At 36.5% G+C, this 23,544-nt stretch overlaps 2 protein-coding genes and 2 pseudogenes across 4 annotated transcripts in view; 1 reads left to right on the forward strand and 3 right to left on the reverse strand.

The window, feature by feature from the left end:
• Positions 1 to 23,544, forward strand: part of ZNF790 (zinc finger protein 790) — a 94,466-nt gene that overhangs the window by 10,092 nt on the left and 60,830 nt on the right. The gene's annotated exons all lie outside the window — the stretch shown is intronic.
• Positions 1,480 to 3,796, reverse strand: LOC130704530 (zinc finger protein 345-like; annotated as a pseudogene).
• On the reverse strand, positions 14,608 to 16,098 carry LOC130705651 (heterogeneous nuclear ribonucleoprotein A3-like; annotated as a pseudogene).
• Positions 16,107 to 17,238, reverse strand: LOC130705684 (zinc finger protein 345-like; the record flags this gene model as incomplete). The annotated part of the gene is given in 2 exon segments (XM_057533711.1): positions 16,107 to 16,440; positions 16,610 to 17,238. Coding segments are annotated over 2 exon segments (963 nt in total), but the record flags the coding sequence as incomplete, so codon positions are not given.

Below are 23,544 nucleotides of genomic sequence, written 5' to 3' on the forward strand. Positions count from 1 at the left end.
TAAAGGAAATTTTTGATGTAGAAGGAAAATTATGCCAGATGGATCAACATTTTTTCAAAGAAATTTTTGGACTTTGTGTAAACTATAGAAATATTGCTCAGCTTTTTTGGAGTGAACAATCATCTAGATTTAACTGAATACACTTGGAAATTTAAATTACTGATTTATTTAGGATGTTACACAAATATTCATAATTGGTACCATAAGTTTTGTTTTCCCCTTCTACTTTAAAATTAAGGTTATGCAAGAGTCATAGAATTAAATATCAAACTTTCATGTTTAAATATTCTATGAGGAGATCCTTAAAGCTTTGGTAATCTTGCCTATAAAAAGTATCAGGCAATTTCTTTAGAAATGGCTAGATGTTTATTCAGTTTTTATTGGACTGAGTGTTCCTATCTCTCTTGACTCAATTCTGGAGATTTCTATTTTTGAAAAATAAGCGTTTTACTTTTTCAAAATTACTGGCAAAAAGGGTACATATGCTACCCATAAAATCTCTAATTTGTAGTAATGTCAGTTTCTTAGTCATAATGCTTATCTCCCTTTTTTTCACCAGAACTTCTAAAATTGTTTTCTTCAAGAAACACCATTTGTGCTTTTCATCCATTTAGACTTTTCATTTTTCTATTTCAGTTATTTTTACCTTCATTTTTACAAATGCATTCCATTGTCTTTAGATACTTCTGGGATTTTTCTTAGTTTCTCAAAACTATATACTTATTTTAAAATTTTCTAGTATTCTAATACATCCATGAATGTAGAGCTGTAAATTTTCTTCCATGTAGTTTTGTCAGGCACCATTTTCTATGTAGAATACCCACTATTATTTATTCGTAGTGAAATTGTAATTTGTGTTGATTTCACCCTTAATCAAAGGGCAATTTAGATGAGAATTGAATTAGTATTTGGATATTTTGGCTACCCAATGTGTTCTAAGTTAGATAATGTGTTCTATAATATTACTATTTTTTGTACACTTCTCATTATTCTGATAGTTGTGGTCTCAACCACCCCATACACATTTATGGACATTTTTACTCTGGTATGTCATGATTCAGCATAAAGACTGAGTTCTACAGGAAGGCTTTACTACATTTTAACATCTTTATTTAATTTTGGTTTTAAGTTTATTTCCGATATGAAGTGTCTTGTTATTGCATAAGGTATATATTGTGGTTAAACACCATTCCATAAATGAAAGAGATGAAGATTATAATTGCTAACATTTACTGAACAAGTCACCAGTTACATACATGGGTTCATTAACTCATGTAATCCTCATTACACTCTTTGACAGTTACTATAGTCACCTCCATTTTGCCATACTTGAAGTATAATACATAAGATTGAAAGCAATATTACATTTCTACAGATTATAAACGGTATGTGTGTGTATATATATATATATATATATATATATATATATATATATATACACACACACACATACATATATACTTATATATGTGTGTGTGCCGTTGCGTAAAAAGGCTCTTGAAAATAAAGTAAAATAAAAAGGATCTTGAATGAAACTGCCAACAGTGGTAAATTTAGGGAAGAAACTAGGGTAAGGGAACTAGACAAAAGGGAGTTTAGCTTATCTGTAATGTTTAAACTTTTTTTAAGTATAAGGCACCCATGGATAATTTCAGAAATAAAAAATAAAGCAGACAAGTATACAAAATGTGCAAACAGGATATTGAAAGAATTGTTTATAAAGGCAAAATTTAGAAGGTAAATATATTTTATCAACAGATTAGTAAAATAATAGTAGAGCCACACAGATAAACACTAACTCCATTCAAGTAAGGATAATGATATGATATTTACTGACTTGGAAAACTGTTCATGATGTATTCTGTCATAGAAAATGTAGTTTATGAAATATGATATTTTCTTTAAAAATTTTCTGAGAAGACTTGTTTTGACAAGTTGAGAGTGGTTATTATAATGGTTGATAGGATTAAAGGTTTCTTTTGTGCCTTCTGAATTCCTCTGAAAAAAATTAATAAAATTAATAAAATATTAATATTAAAAGGAACTCTCTTAAAAAAAGTGGTATAGTTCTATTTATATTAAGATATATAAAAAGTAAAAATAATTAAGACAAAAAAGTACAGGTACAGTTACAGATATATATATGTATATACATATACATACACACACATATACATATGAATACTTAAATTGTTGTCCTGAAACTTAAGTTTATATAAATAAGAATAAATCACCAAACCAGTAGGAAAAGCAACTAGAGAGAATAAGTAGTGATGGGTTCAGAATCTTGGAGAAAAAGAAGTCAACTCAGAACTGTAATGCACAACTAAAAATTAATATTGACCGGTAAATAATTAATTTTAATGATCAGTAAATATACATAGGACAAAAATACCTTAGAATTAAATTAGGAAAAATAAAATGAAATCCCACGGTTATTCCTTAATAAGTTCTCTGTTGTTTAGGGTTGATCTGGCACAAAATAAGTTTTTATTTTCCTCATTCACAGTTATAAATTCTGATATTAAGTAAGGAATGAACTGTGGTCTTCTGACATTTACTGTATTCTTACGCATTTAGGTTGTGAAAAGCAAATAAAAGCCTCTTTGTATTAATTATGGGATACCTCATCAGCATGAAGTCCTATCTCAAATTAGGTAACTATACATACTTGAATGCCTTTCCCCACAGATACCTTTCAGTTTCTTACCAGCATGACCTTTTTGATGTTGATTAAGATTTGAACTACGTACAAAAACCTTCCCACATTCATTGCATTCATAGAGTTTCTCACCATATGAATTCTCTGATGTTGAGAAAGATCTGAGGAACGATGAAAGGCCTTTCTACATTCCTTACATTCAAAGGGTTTCTCACCGGTATGAATTCTCTGATGCTGGATAAAGGCTGAGCTACTGCTAATGGTTTTCCCACATTCCTTACATTCATAGGGTTTCTCACCTATATGAATTCCCCAATGTTGGCTAAGGCCTGAAGGGTGATAAAAAGCCTTTCCACATTCTTTACACACATATGGTTTCTCACCAGTGTGAATTCTCTGATGTTCTGTAAGTATAGAAATGTTATGAAAGGCCTTTCCGCATGCCATACAAACATAGGGCTTCTCACCTGTGTGAATTCTCTGATGTTCTATAAATTTTGAACTGCTACAAAAGGCCTTTCCACAATCCTTACATACACAGGGTTTTTCACCAGTATGAACTTTCTGATGTCAATTAAGGGCTGAACTACTTCTAAATGCCTTAGGACAATTTTTACATTCATAGGGCTTCTCATCAGTTTGAATTCTATGATGTATTAAAAAAATATGATGCACTCTTAAAGGCCTTGCCACATTCCTTACATTCATAGTGTTTTTCACCAGTATGGATTCTTTGATGTCTTTTAAGATCTGAGGAATAATGAAAAGCTTTACCACATTCTTTACATAGATAAGGTTTCTCACCAGTGTGAATTCTCTGATGCAGAATAATGGCTGATGTACTACTAAAGGCTTTTCCACATAATTTACATTGATAAGGTTTCTCACTGCTGTGAAGTCTCTGGTGAATATAAGGTCTGAGGAATGATGAAAAACCTTCCCACCTTCTTTAGCTAGACAGGGTTTCTCACATGTGTGAATTCTCTGATGTGATTTAAATATTGAACCAGTACTAAAGGCTTTTCCACATTCTTTACACTCATAGATTTTCTCCTCAGTATGGATGCTCTGATGTTGTACACTCTCTAAGGCCCCACCACATTCCTTATGTTCATAGGTTTCACCAGGAAGCATGATCTGAGGCTGAGTATGTTCTGAACCTCTACTAATGGCCTTCCCATATACCTTATAGTTACTGAATTTCTTGCCAGTATCAATTCTCTGATGTGCAGTTAGTTGAAAGTCATGCACCAAACCTTTCTCATAGTCCCTGCATTCACAGGCTTTCTCTTCAATATAAAGTTTTTGATATAGAGTAAAAGATGTGTGCTGACTGAAAGTGTGTATATTTTCATAGTTGAAAATAACTTGATTAATTTTTTTTCATGAGATCTTTGTTTTTTCCCAGTCTTTCTTTCACATTCCCAATCATCTCTGTAACAGGAACACTCAAGTCCATGTTTTGTAAGATGTCCCAATATAAACCATTGGGGTGATTCTATTTCATAAATTTCCTTCTTCAGAGATAATTTCTTGGTTTCAGGCCTAGATCCACAGTCTGAAAGAAAGCACAATAGAAAACAGTCACTTTTGTTTTTCATTCACTGTTTTTTTTCCTGGAAGAAATGGAACTTTTATGGTATAAACGGGAATTAAACTGCAATTAGGAGTCAAGATGGTGTACTAGGAGGACACAGAATTCACGTCTCCTCACAACTAGGGCACCTACCAGGCACCGGTGGGGGACCATGGACACCTAAGGGGATGGGAGGAACCCCCAGCGACTGGGTAGGACGTGGGGCATGAGGGGAGAGAAGGGGAAGGAGAAGTGGAGGCAGGAGGGGACTAGTGCCCCTGAGGGGTGGCTGGGGGAGGGGAAGGGATCCCACGCCCAAAGGGGGAAATTGGGGAACCACTGGGAGGGCAGAGGATAAAAAGGGAGCATGGCCAGGTTTTCCCTGCCAACTTGGGTCCCCAGGAACCTGTTGAGACCCTGGGCCTGATCCTCTGCCCACCTAGGCCGCCTCCAGCTGTGCGGGTCCTGAGGGAGTGGGAGGGAGGGAAGAGGGAGCAAAAGTAAAGGCCGGACCTCTGGGACCAGCACCCCTGAGGGGTGGCTGGGGGAGGGAAGGAGTTCCTACACCCAGCAGGACCCACCCACGGTTAGGGGTCCAGCAGGGATGGGGGAGACCCTGGGGGAGATGGTGGGGGAGGGGTGTGAAGGAACTGAAGGGAATGAGGCCAGTGCTTTCCCTGTCCACATAGGCACCAAGGAGCCTGTTGGGCTCCCAGGCCTAATCCTCTGCCCTTGGAGCCTCCCTCGTGCCACGCAGAGCCCAAGCCCCGCCCCTACACCCCCACCCAGGGCCCCACCTCTACACTCGGAGACACCCTCCAACGCGCTGGGCCTAAACACCACCCACACACCCTCACTCAGGGACCCACCTCCAAACTCTGGAACACCACACTCCAGAGGCCCCCCTTTCTACATGCTGCCTGTCCCCCTCTGTACAGGTCCTAAGCATAGGCCCCACCCCACGCTTGAACATCACCCTGCCTAGGCCCAGCCCCACGCTCAAACATCACCCCCCCACCCGCTTAGGTCCCACCCCACCCTAAACCCCACCTCTGCCTAAGTTCCACCCCGGCTTAAACTCCCCCCCATAGCCAAGGCTTTTTTCTTTTCTTTTTTCCTCTTTTAGATTGGGGTTCTGTTTTACCTTGTTGATTCATTGTTGTTGATTCTTTTATATTTTTATTTTTCCTAATAAGTCTTTTATTTTTCTCCTTTTATTTTATTCTTTATACTTTGTTAGTGATCTCTCGTTTTGGCCTGTTCCCCCCCACTTTTTTTTTTCTTGTTTTCTTTTTTCTGTTGTGGATTTATTTTACCTAGTTGCAGTTCTTTCAATTATAGTTTTATTTTTCCTAATATATTTTTTATCTTTCTAATTTTATTTTGTTTTTTATTCTTTGATATTGTACTGCTTTTTTTCTTTCTTCCTTCTTTTTTTTTCCTTTTTTTTTTTTTTTTTTACTATGCCACGAACCTTGCGGGATCTTGGTTCCCAGGCCAGAGGTCGGGCCTGGCTCCTGTGGTGGAAGCTCTGAGTCCAAACCGCTGGACTAACAGAGAACCTTAGACCTCAGGGAGTATCAGTAAGAGTGAGGCCTCCCAGAGGTCCTCCCCTCAGCACCAAGACCCAGCTCCATCCAACTGCCTGCAAACTCCAGTGCTGGACGTGTCAGGCCAAACAACAAGTAAGACAGGAACACAGCACCACACATCAAAAAAAAAAAAAAAAAAAGAAACGACAAAAAAATTTGTTACAGATGAAGGAGTAAGGTAAACACCTACAAGACCAAATAAATGAAGACAAAATAGGCAACCTACCTGAAAAAGAATTCAGAATAATGATATAAAGATGATCCAAAATCTCGGAAACAGAATGGAGAAAATACAAGAAACATTTAACAAGGATCTAGAAGAACTAAAGAGCAAACAAACAGTGATGAACAACACATTTACTGAAATTAAAAATACTGTAGAAGGAATCAAAAACAGAATAACTGAGGCAGAAGAACGGATAAGTGAACTGGAAGATAAAATGGTGGAAATAGCTGCCAGGGAGCAGAATAAAGAAAAAAAGATGAAAAGAATTGAGAACAGTCTCAGAGACCTCTGGGACAACATTAAATGCACCAACATTTGAATTATAGGGGTCCCAGAAGAAGAAGAGAAAAAGAAAGGGTCTGTGAAAATATTTGAAGAGATTATAGTAGAAAAATTCCCTAACATGGGAATGGAAATAATCAAGTCCAGGAAGCGCAGAGAATACCATACAGGATAAACCCAAAGAGAAACACACTGAGACACATATTAATCAAACTATCAAAAATTAAATACAAAGAAAAAATATTGAAAGCAGCAAGGGAAAAGCAACAAATAACATACAAAGGAATCCCCATAAGGTTAACAGCAAAGTTTTCAGCAGACTCTACAAGACAGAAGGAAGTGGCAGGACATATTTAAAGTGATGAAAGGGAAAAACGTACAACCAAGATTACTCTAGCCAGCAAGGATCTCATTCAGATTCGAAGGAGAAATTAAAACCTTTACAGATAAGCAAAAGTTAAGAGAATTCAGCACCACCAAGCCAGCTTTACAACAAATGCTAAAGGAACTTCTCTAGGCAGGAAACACAAGAGAAGGAAAAGACCTACAATAACAAACCCAAAACAATTAAGAAAATGGTAATAGGAACATATATATCGATAATTACCTTAAATGTAAATGGATTAAATGCTCCAACCAAAAGACATAGACTGGCTGAAAGGATACAAACACAAGACTCGTACATATGCTGTCTACAAGAGACACACTTCAGACCTAGGGACACATACAGACTGAAAGTGAGGGGATGGGAAAAGATATTCCATGCAAATGAAATCAAAAGAAAGCTGGAGTAGCAATTCTCGTATCAGACAAAATAGACTTTAAAATAAAGACTATTACAAGAGACAAAGAAGGACACTACATGATGATCAAGGGTTCAATCCAAGAAGAAGATATAACAATTGTAAATATTTATGCACCCAACATAGGAGCACCTCAATACATCAGGCAAATGCTAACAGCCATAAAAGGGGAAATCGACAGTAACACAATCATAGTAGGGGACTCTAACACCCCACTTTCACCAATGGACAGATCATCCAAAATGAAAATAAATAAGGAAACATAAGGTTTAAATGATACATTAAATAAGATGGACTTAATTGATGTTTATAGGACATGCCATCCAAAAACAACAGAATACACTTTCTTCTCAAATGCTCATGGAACATTCTCCAGGATAGACCATATCTTGGGTCACAAATCAAGCCTTGGTAAATTTAAGAAAATTGAAATTGTATCAAGTATCTTTTCCGACCACAAGCTATGAGACTAGATATCAATTACAGGAAAAAAGCTGTAAAAAATACAAACACATGGAGGCTAAACAATATGCTACTAAATAGCCAAGAGATCACTGAAGAAATCAAAGAGGGAATCAAAAAATACCTAGAAACAAATGACAATGAAAACAAAACGACCCAAAACCTATGGGATGCAGCAAAAGCAGTTCTAAGAGGGAAGTTTATAGCAATACAATCCTACCTCAAGAATCAAGAAAAATCTCAAATAAACAAACTAACCTTACACCTAAAGCAATTAGAGAAAGAACAAAAAACAAAAAACCCCAAAGTTAGCAGAAGGAAAGAAATCATAAAGATAAGATCAGAAATAAATGAAAAAGAAATGAAGGAAACAATAGCAAAGATCAATAAAACTAAAAGCTGGTTCTTTGAGAAGATAAACAAAATTGATAAACCATTAGCCAGACTCCTCAAGAAAAAAGGGAGAAGACTCAAATCCACAGAATTAGAAATGGAAAAGGAGAAGTAACAACTGACACTGCAGAAATACAAAGGATCATGAGAGATTACTACAAGCAACTATATGCCAATAGAATGGACAACCTGGAAGAAATGGACAAATTCTTAGAAAGGCACAACCGTCTGCAACTGAACCAGGAAGAAAGAGAAAATATAAACAAACCAATCACAAGCACTGAAATTGAAACTGTGATTTAAAATCTTCCAACAAACAAAAGGCCAGAACCAAATGGCTTCACAGTTGAATTCTATCAAACATTGAGAGAAGAGCTAACACCTATCCTTCTCAAACTCATTCCACGAGGCCCTGATTCCAATGCCAGACAAAGATGTCAGAAAAAAAAGAAAACTACAGGCCAATATCTCTGATGAACATAGATGCAAAAATCCTCAACAAAGTACTAGCATAAAGAATCCAACAGCAGGACTTCCCTGGTGGCGCAGAGGTTAAGAATCCGCCTGCCAACGCAGGGTACACAGGTTCGATCCCTGGCCCAGGAAGATCCCACATGCTGCAGAGCAACTGAGCCCGTACGCCACAACTACTGAGCCTGCGTGCCTAGAGCCTGTGCTCCACAACAAGAGAATCCATGACAATGAGAAGCCCATGCACCGCAATGAAGAGTAGCCCCTTTATACTCCGATAAAGATGTTAAAAAAACCAAAAAGAGTAGCCCCTGCTCGCGGCAACTAGAGAAAGCCCGCGCGCAGCAGCAAAGACCCAATGCAGCCAAAAATAAAAAACAAAAAAAATAATGATCATAGATTTTTTGTTGAATTTTATTTCATGACAGCTCAGATTTTTCTTGTGACTACTGAAAAAGCTTTTTTTTTTCTATTGGATCTTCTATTTCTTAAGAATATCTGTACATGAGTTAATTGATTTCTGTATGTTTTTAAAATAAATTTATTTACTTATTTATTTTTGGCTGCGTTGGGTCTTTGCTGCTGCACGCGGGCTTTTCTCTAATTGTGGTGAGTGGGAGCTACTCTTTGTTGCAGTGCACGGGCTTCTCATTAAGGTGGCTTCTCTTGTTGTGGAGCACAGGCTCTAGGCACGTGGGCTTCAGTAGTTGTGGCACGCGAGCTCAGTAGCTGTGGCTCCCAGGCTCTAGAGTGCAGGCTCCGTAGTTGCGGTGCAAGGGCTTAGTTACTCCGCAGCATGTGGGATCTTCCCGGACCAGGGCTCCAACCCATGTCCCCTGCATTGGCAGGCGGATTCTTAACAACTGCATGACCAGGGAAGTCCCAATTTCTGTATGTTAACTTTCTACCGAGGCAACTTCAGACTGGTCTCATAATTTAAAAGGATAATAAAATATAACTTTTTTCTTTTAAGTGAAGCCACAAAGTAATGGTCTCAACTCTCCCTGATTTCCAAAATAAGTCGGTGAATATCAGTGCAGGATATGTAACAGAGTCAAAGAAAACTAAGTTTTCTCTTATAATTCAATAACTCCAACAGATTGTTGACATTATAGGACTGTGTGGTGTAATTTTTTTGCAGTGATGGAAATGATCTATAATATGTTGTCCAATACAATGGCCACTGGCCACAGGTGGCTATTGAGCACTTGCAGTGTGCCTGATGAGACAGAGGAAATTAATCTTAAATTTTATTTATTTTAAATCTAAATTTAAATAGCCTCATATGGCTTACTGGCTAATTATTGGACATTGCAGAGTAAAGATATCATAGAAGCTGAGAAATGGGATTGGTTGGGGGTAAATAACTACTTAAAAGGAGTTGTTTTGTGCTGTGTATTCCTACCCCTGTGGAGGAAAAGATGGGTTGCTTTCCTCTTGCCTCAAAAACAAGCAATGAGACCTTTAGCTTCAATTCTAACACCCTTATACACTGTTTATTATTTTGAAACTAAATACTAGTATTCCAGCTGGTTTCCTGTTAGGCTTTGCTAATATGGAGTACCAGAGGAAAACTGGCAGGATTAAGGAGGGAAAAGAGGCTGGCTGGTTCACTCCTCTTTGCTTCCCCTTTCTATATTGGTAACTATTCTTTGTTTCACTGCCCAGAAATGCTTCTTTGCATTGTGTGGCAAATTTTAAGATGAAGAAGAAGGCAGAATTTTAAGATGACTCCCAAGGACCCATGCCTAACTGTAGGGCAGGACCTGTAACTTGCTTCTAACCAATAAAGTACAGCAAAGGTGATGGTATTATGGTATATCACTCCTATAATTATATTAAGTTACGTGGCAAAGGTGAAGGGATTTTGGACACATGAAATTAAGGTCCTTAAACAGGTAACTTTAATTAAATGGGAGATTATCCTAGATCAGCAGGAACTAACCAGATGTGCCTTTTAAGAGAAGGTCTACAGGTCAGAGACAGAAGATGCCACCAGGGAAGTCCCTTATCTTTTGATATACAATAGTTCTTGATGTTTTGAGAATTTTGCCTGTGTAGACTGTCTGGATATAGTTTTCTTTATAGGTAACCATCCATCTCTAATTTAATTTCACTGCACTACTAGTGTTTCTAAATCTTCTACAGTTAATGCTGGAGACTTAGAATTTTTGTACATGCATTCTTTATTTTTAAAAATTATTACTGGGGCTTCCCTGGTGGCACAGTGGTTAAGAATGTGCTTGCCAATGCAGGGGATACGGGTTCGAGCCCTGGTCTGGGAAGATCCCACATGCCGCGGAGCAACTAAGCCCATGCGCCACAACTACTGAGCCTGCCCTCTAGAGCCCGCGTGCCACAACTACTGAAGCCTTCGTGCCTAGAGCCCGTGCTCCACAGCAAGAGAAGCCACCGCAATGAGAAGCTTGCGTACCGCAACGAAGAGTAGCCCCCGCTCACTGCAACTAAAAAAAGCCCGCGCACAACAACGAGGACCCAACGCAGCCAAAAATTAAATAAATAAATAAATTTAAACTTTAAAAAAGAAAGTTATAAAAATTATTACCAAGTAGTTATATGTATAACCTATATAATCTTTGCTTAGTTTATTTTCATTTTTTTCTGATATTGCAATACATGTCTGGATTTAGAGCTATAAATTCTTCTATGAGTAATTTTGCCCACTTCCCACAGGTGTTGCTGTGTAGGATACTCAGTATCCATTATTTCCAAAGAAATTGTACTTTAAGCTTTTATTTCATCCTTAACCAAATGTGAGTTTAAACATGCATTGGATCAAGAGCCAGATGTTCCCACAATGAAATATTATTTTTAATTAGCCAGATAATGTGGGCAGTAATATTATCAACAGGGTTTCATGCTGATATGAATTTTAGGATTCAGCATAAAGGATTAGATTTGAATGAAGGCATTATTCATAATATGTTTATGGTTTTTCCTTCAGGCTAAATCATCTCATGACTAAGAAGGAGTGACGATGATGACTTTGCTTCCACTAACTAGAAGTTTAAAGTTTTTCTCCAATATTAAATTTATGCTATTAAGTCAAATGTGCACCATAGTTAAGAGACTTTCGATAAATAATAAAACAGCCAAAGGAAAAAATAATTTTGACAATGGATTATATTTACTGAGTATGTTACACTCTTAATTATAAGCCATTTAAATATATTAACTCATTTAATCCTTACAAAACCAACATATGCTAGTGAATATAGCCTTGTCCATTTTACATAAAATATAAATATAATAATTTATGAAAGGATTTGTTCCAACAATTTGACAATAGTTATATCTCCTTGGGAGGATTAAAGGTAATTTTGTTGGCTTCTTAGTAGTTCTTAAAAAATTCAGAGAAAATTATTACAATAAAATCATTTTATTAAAAATATCAATTTATATATACAAATAAAGATGTAGTTTTATCAATATTAAAATATACATCTTAAAGTAGTGATGTTTTTAATAAAATGGTTCAGATGCAAAGATATATACAGGTAGAAGTGTACTTTAAAAAGATCAACTGAAGAGTCTCCAAATTGGATGTTGGGGTATAAAAAGGCTGTCATTAAATCCAAGCTTATAATAATAAGAATATAAAATGTCATCAAACTGCATATAAAAAGTATCAGGAAATAGTTACTGAATAAGTGGTATTGGAATAAGAATTCTGGTGAGAACAAAATAAATTTTAATATTTAATGCACAACTTAAAATTATATAGTATTTTAGCTATGCATAATTATATCATAATTATTACAATTTTATGCAATTGTAATTATATCTTGTAATTTTACATAATTATAATAGCTATATTACAATGATAGGTACATAAAAAATAAAGTGGATTTAAAGTATTTTAAAATAAAAAATGCAACAAAAAAGATTTTTCACTTTCTACACTCATGATTAGAAAGTTTTAGAAATTTAGACAGGAATGAATGGATAAAGGCCTTCCAATATTAATGTTATTCTTATGGTAGTCCACTGTGAAACACATAAGGCATTCTCATATTAATTATATATCTATATTTTCTCACCAATGAAGTCCTTAGATTTTCCCTATTAATTACATTTCTAGGGTTTATCTCTCATGTCTGTTACCTGAAAGACATGCTTAAAAGTCTGACAGATCTTCCTTTCATAATATTTTTTTACCATTATGAAATTTTTTTTTGACAATTTAGCTTAATTTTATAAATTTATTTATTTATTTATTTTTGCTGTGTTGGGTCTTCGTTTCTGTGCGAGTGCTTTCTCTAGTTGCGGCAAGTGGGGGCCACTCTTCATCACGGTGCACAGGCCTCTCACTATCGCGGCCTCTCTTGTTGCGGAGCACAGGCTCCAGACGCGCAGGCTCAGTAGTTGTGGCTCACGGGCCCAGCCACTCCGCGGCATGTGGGATCCTCCCAGACCAAGGCTCGAACCCGTGTCCCCTGCACTGGCAGGCAGACTCTCAACCACTGCGCCACCAGGGAAGCCTTAGCTTAATTTTAATAAAATGTTTCCCAAGCATTATTTTAACCAGGTACCCAGGTTTAAGTTACGAACATTGACAGTGTCCATTTATATAACCAATACTTGAAGTTGTTAAAGACTTAACCGTTTTCTAATAATTAGCCTATTTTCTACACTGCTTATTCACATATGTCCATTAACAAATGGAATGTTGCCTGTTACATTTATTGGTTTGTGAGTGTTTTCTGGAAAACTGCAGTGTCTGTGAAGACCGATTTCCATGCTGGCATTGCATGCATCCAAATATTAATGCACAGAGGCACAGAATTAGAGCAACGAGAGCATATTCAAACACTAGCACGCCCCATCCCCCCTTTTATTGCTTGTTTTGCTTAGTACTTCTCAAAACAAAAATAAGAATCTCAAATTTAACGTTCAACTACCGAAGAAATAATAACAGCAGGGCACATACTTAGGGCTCGAATGAAATTTTAAGCACTAGCTGGAGCAAAACAGTAGACATTGGTTTATATATGTATATATGTATATATTACCTTGTTATCTAAAACTCTTCTCAACCAGGGTCTTCCAAACAAATTGTAAACTCATACCAGCATGATTTAGGTTCAAGCATACACATGGAAATAACAGTGTGTTCTTTGGGATTTTAAGTGAGTACAAACTCTGACTATCCAAATTTGAATTCAGGTCTTGAGGAAGTGAAAAGCTTGTTTGTACTAAGCAAGTGTGGTACACTTCTACTGAAGTAATCACTTGGGATGATTATATCTAGACTATCCTTGGTTTCATCCAGTAAAATGCAGAGGGTACAAACAGGAAAGCATGCCTGCCAGTTAAGGGTTCAACAATGCATGATTTTTATTCTCTTGCTCTGAGAGCTTGTATCAAAAAAATATATATTAAGCCAAGGAAAATAACTGAAGATTTATGGGCCTTTTGTGCTTTAAAAAGGAAAATAAAAAAGTAGCCACTAATTCGCTCAGACAGAGCAGGCTTACACTGTCCTGTATTTTGAAGATTTTAAGAATGTTTCTTAAGGTAGGAGGAAACGAAAACATTCACTATCCCTTTCCAGAATTTAAACAGAGGGCAGGAGACATTCTTTACACCCAAATAAAACTATGGCAGCAGTTCACATGTGACCAAGGTGAATGTAGAATGGAGATGTTCTAAACACAGCTAGGACTCTCAGCAAAGCTAATACACTAAAATCATATGATTACATTTTGAAAGAAAATGCACAAAAACCAAATAGGAATTTTGAGATTTTTCATTTGAAGTAAATCTTAATGCTATTAAATTCACAAATGTGCTAATTTAAATACCCAATTCTATTATCTAAAACACACTTTGCAAACATACAAATATCTATTCTCTCCACATGTCAGAGCCCATTCATTTCATGGTTTGGAAATAGGGAGAATAGATCCCCTTAAACTGCAAGTCAGCAGGTGTTTCTTTACAGTTAACTTTAGCAAAATTCATACAAAATAATAATTAACAATGATCTTCTTTACTTGTTAACTCACAAGGAAACACCTTCAAAACTGCATTTTGTTAAAGTTTCTGTACTAAAATGTAGAAAAACTGAACTACACAAATATTGAAAAGTTTAAAATTCCTTTTTTATTTTTGGTACCACTACCACAATTTACAGGGCAGTATACCTGATGTAATGAAAAGAAAAAGAAAAAGACAAAGCTACAACAGATAAAAGACCTCAGGAATGTACATCTAATTGACACTACATTGCATTAATCAATAGCTGCACTTTTTGCAAACTGTGGCTATGACAGTCCTGAACAAGAAGGGTTTCCTGTTTAAGCTGCAGTAACTTTTCTGACTATGGATCATCGTTCCTTCTGTGGCAGATTTTTACAGTTCCTCTAATGCATTTGGGACAACTGTCTCAAAGTAACCTGAAGCTTTCCTGACAACTCCTTGCTCTCTCTCCTGCTAAGAACTGTAGCCCTTTTCTCCTGAGTTTTTAGAACCTTCTGCTACCATATCCACCACTTCCACCACCAGATCCATAACCACCACCATAGGGACTTCCCGAGCTTCTTCCACCAAAACTGCCCCCTTTCATGGGTCCATAATTTGATTGCTGTTGTCCACTATAATTTCCAAAATCATTAGAGGTCCCACCACCACCATAGTTACCTCCAAAATTTCCTCCTTCATTGTAACCATCATATCCTCCACCACTGCCACCTCCACCACCTTGGTTTCCATATCCTGGTCCACCACCACCATAGCCTCATCTACTACTGTAACCAGGACCACCGCCATAATTACCACCGTCCCCTCCAAATCCATTATATCCACCATCACCTCCTCCATAACTACCTCTCCTCCATAACTACCTCTGGTGCCACCACCTCCACCACCATAGCCTCCTCTTCCACCAAAGTTTCCACCACGGCCAAAGTTACCTCCACCACCTCCAAAGTTTCCTCCACGACCCATAAAGTTGCCAGATCCACCTCCACGACCTCTTTGTGATCCAGCAGATTGCATTTCTTGTTTAGAAAGGGCCTTTTTAACTTCACAATTATGCCCATCAATAGTGTGGTATTTCTGAACAATCTTATCAACTGTATCATGATCATCAAAAGTTACAAAAGCAAATCCTCTCTTTTCTCCACTCTGCCTGTCTTCCATAACTTCTATGGTTTCAATCTTGCCATACTTTTCAAAGTAGTCTCTCAAATTATATTCTTCTATATCTTAATACCACCAACAAAAATTTTCTTCACTGTTAGATGGGCACCAGGCTTTACAGAATCCTCTCTAGAAACAGCTCTCTTTGGTTCCACTACACGCCCATCAACCTTGTGTGGTCGAGCACACACTGCTGCATCCACCTCGTCAACACAAGAGTAAGTCACATAAACAAAGCCCCTGGAACGTTTTGTTTGGGGGTCTCTCATCACCACACAATCTGTAAGTGTGCCCCATTTCTCAAAATGTTCTCTTAAGCTATCATCTGTAGTTTCAAAGCTCAGACCACCAATAAACAGTTTTCTCAACTGTTCTGGTTCCTTTGGATCATGGCCCTCCTCCCCCCGGCGCCGGCGGCGACGGCCAGAGTCGGGCTGGAGGCGACCGGGTGGCGGTTTTACCTCCATTTTGAGACCGGACTTGCCTCTTCCAACTTGAGTTCAATATGGGACCGACCATTATGAACTTTCTGATGGTGATTAAGATTTGAACTTCTTGCAAAAGCCTTCCTACATTCCTTGCATTCATAAGGTTTCTCACCAGCATGAATTCTTTGATGCAGAATAAGGTCTGAAGAATGAAGAAAGGCCTTCCCACATTTGTTACAAGTATATGGTTTATCACCAGTATGAATTCACTGATGCCAAGTCAGGTATATTACACAATTTAAAACTTTCCCACATTCATTACATTCCCAGCCTTTCTCACCAGTGTGAATTTTCTGATGTTGTGTAAGTACTGAATCTCTACTTAGGGTCTTTCCACATTCCTTACATTCACACAACTTTTCATCAGCATGAATTAACTTATGTCGAGAAAGCTCTGATGAACAACAAAAGACCCTTCCACATTCCTTACATCTGTAGGGTTTCTCAGCAGTATGAATCCTCTGATGTTGAGTAAGTTCTGAAGACTGACGTGAAGGCCTTCCCACATTCCTTACAAACATAGGGTTTCTCACCTGAATGAATTCTTTGATGTGCTGTAAGTATTGAGACAGTACTACAGGCTCTTCCACATTCCTTACATTTGTTGGGTTTCTCACCAGTATAAATCCTCTGATGCCGAATAAAGGCAGAAACATTGCTAAAAGCCCTAACACAATACTTACATTCATAAGGTTTCTCACCAGTATGAATTCTTTGATGTTGACTAAGGTATGAGGAATGATGAAAGGCTTTTCCACATTCTTTACATTCATTGGGCTTCTCACCTGTGTGAATCCTTTGATGTACTCTAAATATTGAACTAGTACTAAAGCCCTTTCCACATTCGTTACATTCATAGGGTTTCTCAACAGTATGAATTATCTGATGACGAATAAGGGCTGTACCATTATTAAATTCTCTAACACAATAATTACCTTTAAAGGACTTCTCACTTGTATGAATGTTCTGATGTAGAAAAAAACGTGAGGCATTAGTAAAGGCCTTCTGACTTTCCTTAAATTTATTATATTTCTCCCTAGTTAAAATTATCTGATGTTGTATAAAGTCTGGGCCACTATTCAAAGACTTTCTACATTCCTCACATTCATAGGGTCTCATACCGATAGGCACTGTGTAATATAAACTAAGTTCTGAAGTGCTACTAAGGGACTTCCTGTATTCTTTATAATCATAGAATTTTTTGTCAGTATGACTTTCTTGATTTGTAGTAAGTTGTGAGTCTTGTCCATAGGTATTTTTATGTTTTCTGCATTCATAAAATTTCTCTTTAGTATTAAATGTTTTATGTAGAGAAAGAGATGTATGCTGAAAGAAAGTGGCAATGTCTTCAGAGGTACATGACACTTGGCTAAAATGTCTTTCCTGAGATCCCTGTTTAAGTCCATGCTTTGTAAACCCTTCCATTATAACCCGTTGGGATGAATCTATTTCATAGTTATCCTTTTTCAGAGATACCTTCTGGTTCTCAAACCTAGATTTATATTCTGAAAGAAAACACAAATAAAAACATTCACTTTTTTTTCTTGGAAGATACAAAACTTTGAATAAAAAAGGGAGATTTACAGTGACATTAATGTCTATAAATGTGAATAGAATACGTAGTTTTGATATGGTGGTACAATTTGAAAAATAAAGAAAATGTAGAAATTGAAAAGTGATATAGGAAGGTAAGAGGGAAAGTGATTAGGAAAAGATTAAATCAGTGATTGTCAAATTTTGGAACAAATTCAAAGTATATTTTGGCAAAAGAAAAAGTTTGACAACATAGCCTTTCTCTCTCACACATTCAGTGTAGCAAATAAAAATGATACAACCACCATAGAGGGATATTTGCCAATTTCTAGCAAAATTTATCCTTTGACCCAGCAATCCCAGTTCTAGGAACCCAAACAGGTGCTCTCGGGAAAAAACTGAAAATATTTATGCAGAAGCATATCCACCACAGAACTTGTTGTAAGAGCAAATGATTAGAACCAATCCAAATAGCCACTAGCTTGGTACTGCTCAAACTCATTATAGTATATGGACAAAATCGAGTTCTATGCAACTGCATAAAGAAATGAGAATCATCTAGGTATTCCTATGGAGTGATCTCCATGATGTATCTTTTTAGAGTGAAATAGCAAGGTGGAATAAACTATCTAGTGTATGCTACCATTTATATAAGAAAGGGAATGCATGAAGATATATACATATGTGTTCACATTAGAAAAAACAATGAAAGGATAAACCATAAAATTTATAAAAGATTTCATAGGTTGGAGGGAATGAAAACAGTGGAAGGGGAGAAGAATGGAAGCTAGGCATCTATGAATTTATGCTGTTTTGTAGGTCTGACATTGGAACTGTAAATTTTAATAAATTTGTAAAACAAAATTAAATAATAAATACAAAAATATAAAAACCAAAATTGAATAGATGAACCTTGTTAGGTTGTGCCATTGGGTTGTGCCATAAGCAGAGACAGAAAGTAATTCTAATGCTGCTGAAATACAAGATTTGATTGTACATTACTAGTGGGTTACCAAACACTATTGAAAATGTTGCATGGTAGTGATCTGAGTATTCTTATTACTTAAAATGTACAGTATATTTTATGTACATTTTCCAAAAATATACTGAAAAAAATAAGAGGAACAAAGGGGAATAGTCTCAATTCATCTGATGAGGCTGGGTATAAAATGAGACAAGGACAGTATTTGAAAAAAAAATTATGATTCAATATAATTAATGGATATAGATGGGTATAGATTCTAAACAAAATATTACCAAATTGGATCTAGTAATTTAATTAAAAACACCAAATCATCATGACAAATTGAATTCATTCTAGGAGTATCAAGTTAAATCATAAGAAAATTTGTTAATGTAGGTCATTAACAAAAAAAGTAAACAAAATTCAGCATCCAGTCATAAAGTAAACTCTTATAAGTTATGAATAAAATAGAATTTCTTTATACCAATGAAGTATATCCTCACAAAAATACAGCAAAAATACACATAACAATGAAAGCTTAAAATCAAGCCCAAATTCATCTTTGTGGTATTCTTTCCAAAAACCCCCAAATCCAATCTAATCATGAGAAAAACATCAGACCAATACAAATTGAGATATATTCTACAAAATACCTGACAAGCATTTTGTCATAACTGTCAAGGTCATAAAAAACTAAGAAACTGTCATAGACCACGAGACATGACAGTAGAAAAAAGACATTAATGGAAAACCGTGAAATCTGAATATGTTCTACAGTTTAGTTAATAATAATGTATTGGACTCCCCTGGTGGCACAGTGGTTAAGAATCCACCTGCCAATGCAGGGGACATGGGTTCATTCCCTGGTCCAGGAAGATCCCACATGCTGCAGAGCAACTAAGCCCATGGACCACAACTACTGAGCCTGCGCTCTAGAGCCCAGGAGCCACAACTACTGAGCCCATGTGCCGCAACTACTGAAGCCCGCGCACCTAGAGCCCGTGCTCCACAACAAGAGAAGCCACTGCAATGAGAAGCACACATACTGCAACGAAGAGTAACCCCCACTCACTGCAACTAGAGAAAGCCCGCATGCAGCAATGAAGACCCAATGCAGCCAAAAATAAATAAATTAATTAAATAAGTTCATTTAAAAAAAAAGAGAAGCCACCGCAATGAGAAGCCTGTGCACCATAACAAAGAGTGGCCCCCACTCACTGCAACTAGAGAAATCCTGCACACAGCAACGAAGACCCAACACAGCCATAAATTAATTAATTAATTAATTAATTAATTAATGTATAAATCTTGGGTTCTTAGTTTTGATTAGTTTTGACAAATATACCACAACAATATAAGGGAAACTGACATTGGATGAGGGATATATAGGAACTCTTTACACTATTTTTGCAACATTTTTGTAAATATAAAATTACTCCAAAATTTAAAGTTTTTTAAAAAAGAAGAAAAATTATGACCATAAAAATCATGAAAAAAGATGAAGACAGTAACACTACTTCTTTTTTTTATATTAAACTTAAAAAAAATTTTTTATTGGAATATAGTTGCTTTACAATATTGTGTTAGTTTCTACTGTACAGCAAAGTGAGTCAGTACATGTATACTTATGTCGCCTCTTTTTTGGATTTCCTTCCCACTTAGGGCAGCACAGAGCACTGAGTAGAGTTCCCCATGCTATACAGTAGGTTCTCATTAGTTATCTATTTTATACATAGTATGAATAGTGTATATATGTCAATCCCAATCTCCCAATTCATTCCACTCCCCTTTCCCCCTTGGTATCCATACGTTTGTTCTCTACATCTGTGTCTCTATTTCTGCTTTGTAAATAAGATCATCTATACCAATTTTTTCAGATTCCACATGTATGCATTAATATACAATATTTGTTTTTCTCTTTCTGACTTACTTCACTCTGTATGACAGTCTCTAGGTCCATCCACATCTCTACAAATGACCCAATTTCGTTCCTTTTTATGGCTGAGTAATATTCCATTGTATATATGTACCACATCTTCTTTATCCATTCCTCTGTTGATGGACATCTAGGTTGTTTCCATGTCCTGGCTATTGTAAATAGTGCTGCAATGAACATTGGGATGCTTGTGTCTTTTGGGATTACGGTTTTCTCTAGGGATATGCCCAGCCATGGGATTGCTGGGTCACATGGTAGTTCTATTTTTAGTTTTTTAAGGAACCTCCATACTGTTCTCCATAGTGGCTGTATCAATTTACATTCCCGCCAACAGTGCAAGAGCGTTCCCTTTTCTCCACACCCTCTCCAGCATTTATTATTTGTAGATTTTGTGATGATGGCCATTCTGACCAGTGTGAGGTGATATCTCATTGCAGTTTTGATTTGCTCTTCTCTAATAATCGATGCTGTTGAGCATGTTTTCATTTGTTTGTTGGCCATCTGTATATCTTCTTTGGAGAAATGTCTATTTAGGTCTTCCACCCATTTTTTGATTGGGTTGTTTGGGTTTTTTTTGATATTGAGCTGCATGAGCTGCTTGTATATTTTGGAGATTAATCCTTTGTCAGTTGCTTCGTTTGCAAATATTTTCTCCCATTCTGAGGGTTGTCTTTTCGTCTTGTTTATGGTTTCCCTTGCTGTGCAAAAGCTTTTGAGTTTAATTATGTCCCATTTGTTTATTTTTGTTTTTATTTTCATTACTCTAGGAGGTGGGTCAAAAAAGATCTTGCTGCAATTTACGTCATAGAGTGTTCTGCCTATGTTTTCCTCTAAGAGTTTAATAGCATCTGGCCTTACATTTAGTCCTTTAATCCATTTTGAGTTTATTTTTGTGTATGGTGTTCTAATTTCGTTCTTTTACATGTAGCTGTCCAGTTTTACCAGCACCACTTATTGAAGAGGATGTCTGCTCCATTGTATATTCTGGCCTCCTTTGTCATAGATTAGGTGACCATAGATGCGTGGGTTTATCTCTGGGCTTTCTATCCTGTTCCATTGATCTATATTTGTTTTTGTGCCAGTACCATTCTGCTTTGATTACTGTAGCCCTATAGTATAGTCTGAAGTCAGGGAGCCTGATTCCTCCAGCTCCGTTGTTTTTTGTTTCCTCAAGATTGCTTTTGCTATTCGAGGTCTTTTGTGTTTCCATACGAATTGTAAAATTTATCTCGTTCTGTGAAAAATGCCATTGGTAATTTGATAGGGATTGCATTGAATCTGTAGATTGCTTTGGGTATATAGTCATTTTCACAATATTGATTATTCCAATCCAAGAACATGGTATATCTCTCCATCTGTTTGTGTTGTCTTTGATTTCTTTCATCAGTATCTTATAGTTTTCTGCATACAGGTCTTTTGCCTCCTTAGATAGGCTTATTCCTAGGTATTTTATTCTTTTTGTTGCAGTGGTAAATGGGACTGTTTCCTTAATTTCTCTTTCTGATCTTTGGTGGTTAGTGTATAGGAATGCAAGATATTTCTGAGTAACACTACTTCTGTTGAACATTTCCTGGAAGGTGTTACCACTGCAGTAGTAAGACTAGAAAGAAGCATCCAAGTTAGAAGCATAGGAAAACAAGAAAAAAACTGAAAATATTTGCAAATTTCACGATTAGTGAAAACTCTACTATTTATTATTCTACTAATTAATGAGTTGTGACAAAAATCAACATATATAATGCCAAGAAAGAAAAGTCAATTTTATATCTTTTTAAAATTTGCCACTGAATATATATGGAATGATTTCTACACATCTTATTAATAATAATAATAATAAAAAGAAAACCAGGACAGTAAAAAAGGATGCAGAAAGAATAATATCCCATGTAAAAGAGGAAAGAAGAATTGAGAATATAAATGTGAGCATGCTTTGACAAAACAAAACAAAAACGATAAATCTGACTAGACATACAACAAAAGGTTAACTAGAGTGGGGATGGCAATGGATGAAGCAGTTAAGTATTCAAGCATGACTCCTCTAAGTATAATTTTTATATAGTTTTGAGTTGTTGTTTTTTTTTTTTTATGGCCATAACAGCAGCATTTTCCTGTCAGGCCTGATGTTTTATTTTTGTTTTTTGTTTTTGGCTGCATTGGGTCTTCGTTGTGGTGCATGGGCTTCTCATTGCAGTGGCTTCTCTTGTTGTGGAGCACAGGCTCTAGAGCACAGGCTCAGTAGTTGTGGCGCACAGGCTTAGTTGCTCCGTGGCATGTGGGATCTTCCCAGACCAGGGTTCAAACCTGTGTCCCCTGCATTGGCAGGCGGATTCTTAACTACTGTGCCACCAGGGAAGCCCTAGTTTTCACTTTTGAACCATATATATGTTTTATATATTCCAAATATAAACTAAAAAAATCTAAACTCAGCAATTAAACTGTATATTAAATTGAAAATGCAGAGAAAAGTATTAATGTAATAAGTTTTCAAACTGTACTCTGGAAATCCTTAGTGTAACATATTCTAAGCAAGAAACAAAAGAAAAAGAAAAAAGAAAAAAAACAAAAGAGCAAGAAATCTTGAACGTGACTTACATTTTTTGGTCAGTAGTTGTGTTGGTATTCTAATTCTGAAAGTATTCTGTGGCACTTAGGAGAGAAGATTTGAGCAAATATACTCATGTTGTGGGAAATAGGGTTTTTTCCTGTTCAAGGGAAAGTTATAAAATTGAAATGCAGGAAAGTGAGACAGAACCTTGTCTTTTGGATCTGAATTAGAGTTATTAGAATGATTCAATGACAAAAACATCTTTCCTGACTCTTTCCACTGAATGGGTATAGAAGCAATGACAGCTCAGTAGTAGTGATACTCAGATATTGGTTGATGAACACCATTCCCTATTAAAAGAAACTAAAGCTTCTTAATGAGCTGACTAATTCCAAGCACAGAGATTATTCAGTAGTGATAAGGGGGGAAATGTATCTTCCAATGCAA

The sequence above is a fragment of the Balaenoptera acutorostrata genome, chromosome 19 (assembly GCF_949987535.1).
Source record: "Balaenoptera acutorostrata chromosome 19, mBalAcu1.1, whole genome shotgun sequence".
Lineage (NCBI taxonomy): Eukaryota > Metazoa > Chordata > Mammalia > Artiodactyla > Balaenopteridae > Balaenoptera > Balaenoptera acutorostrata.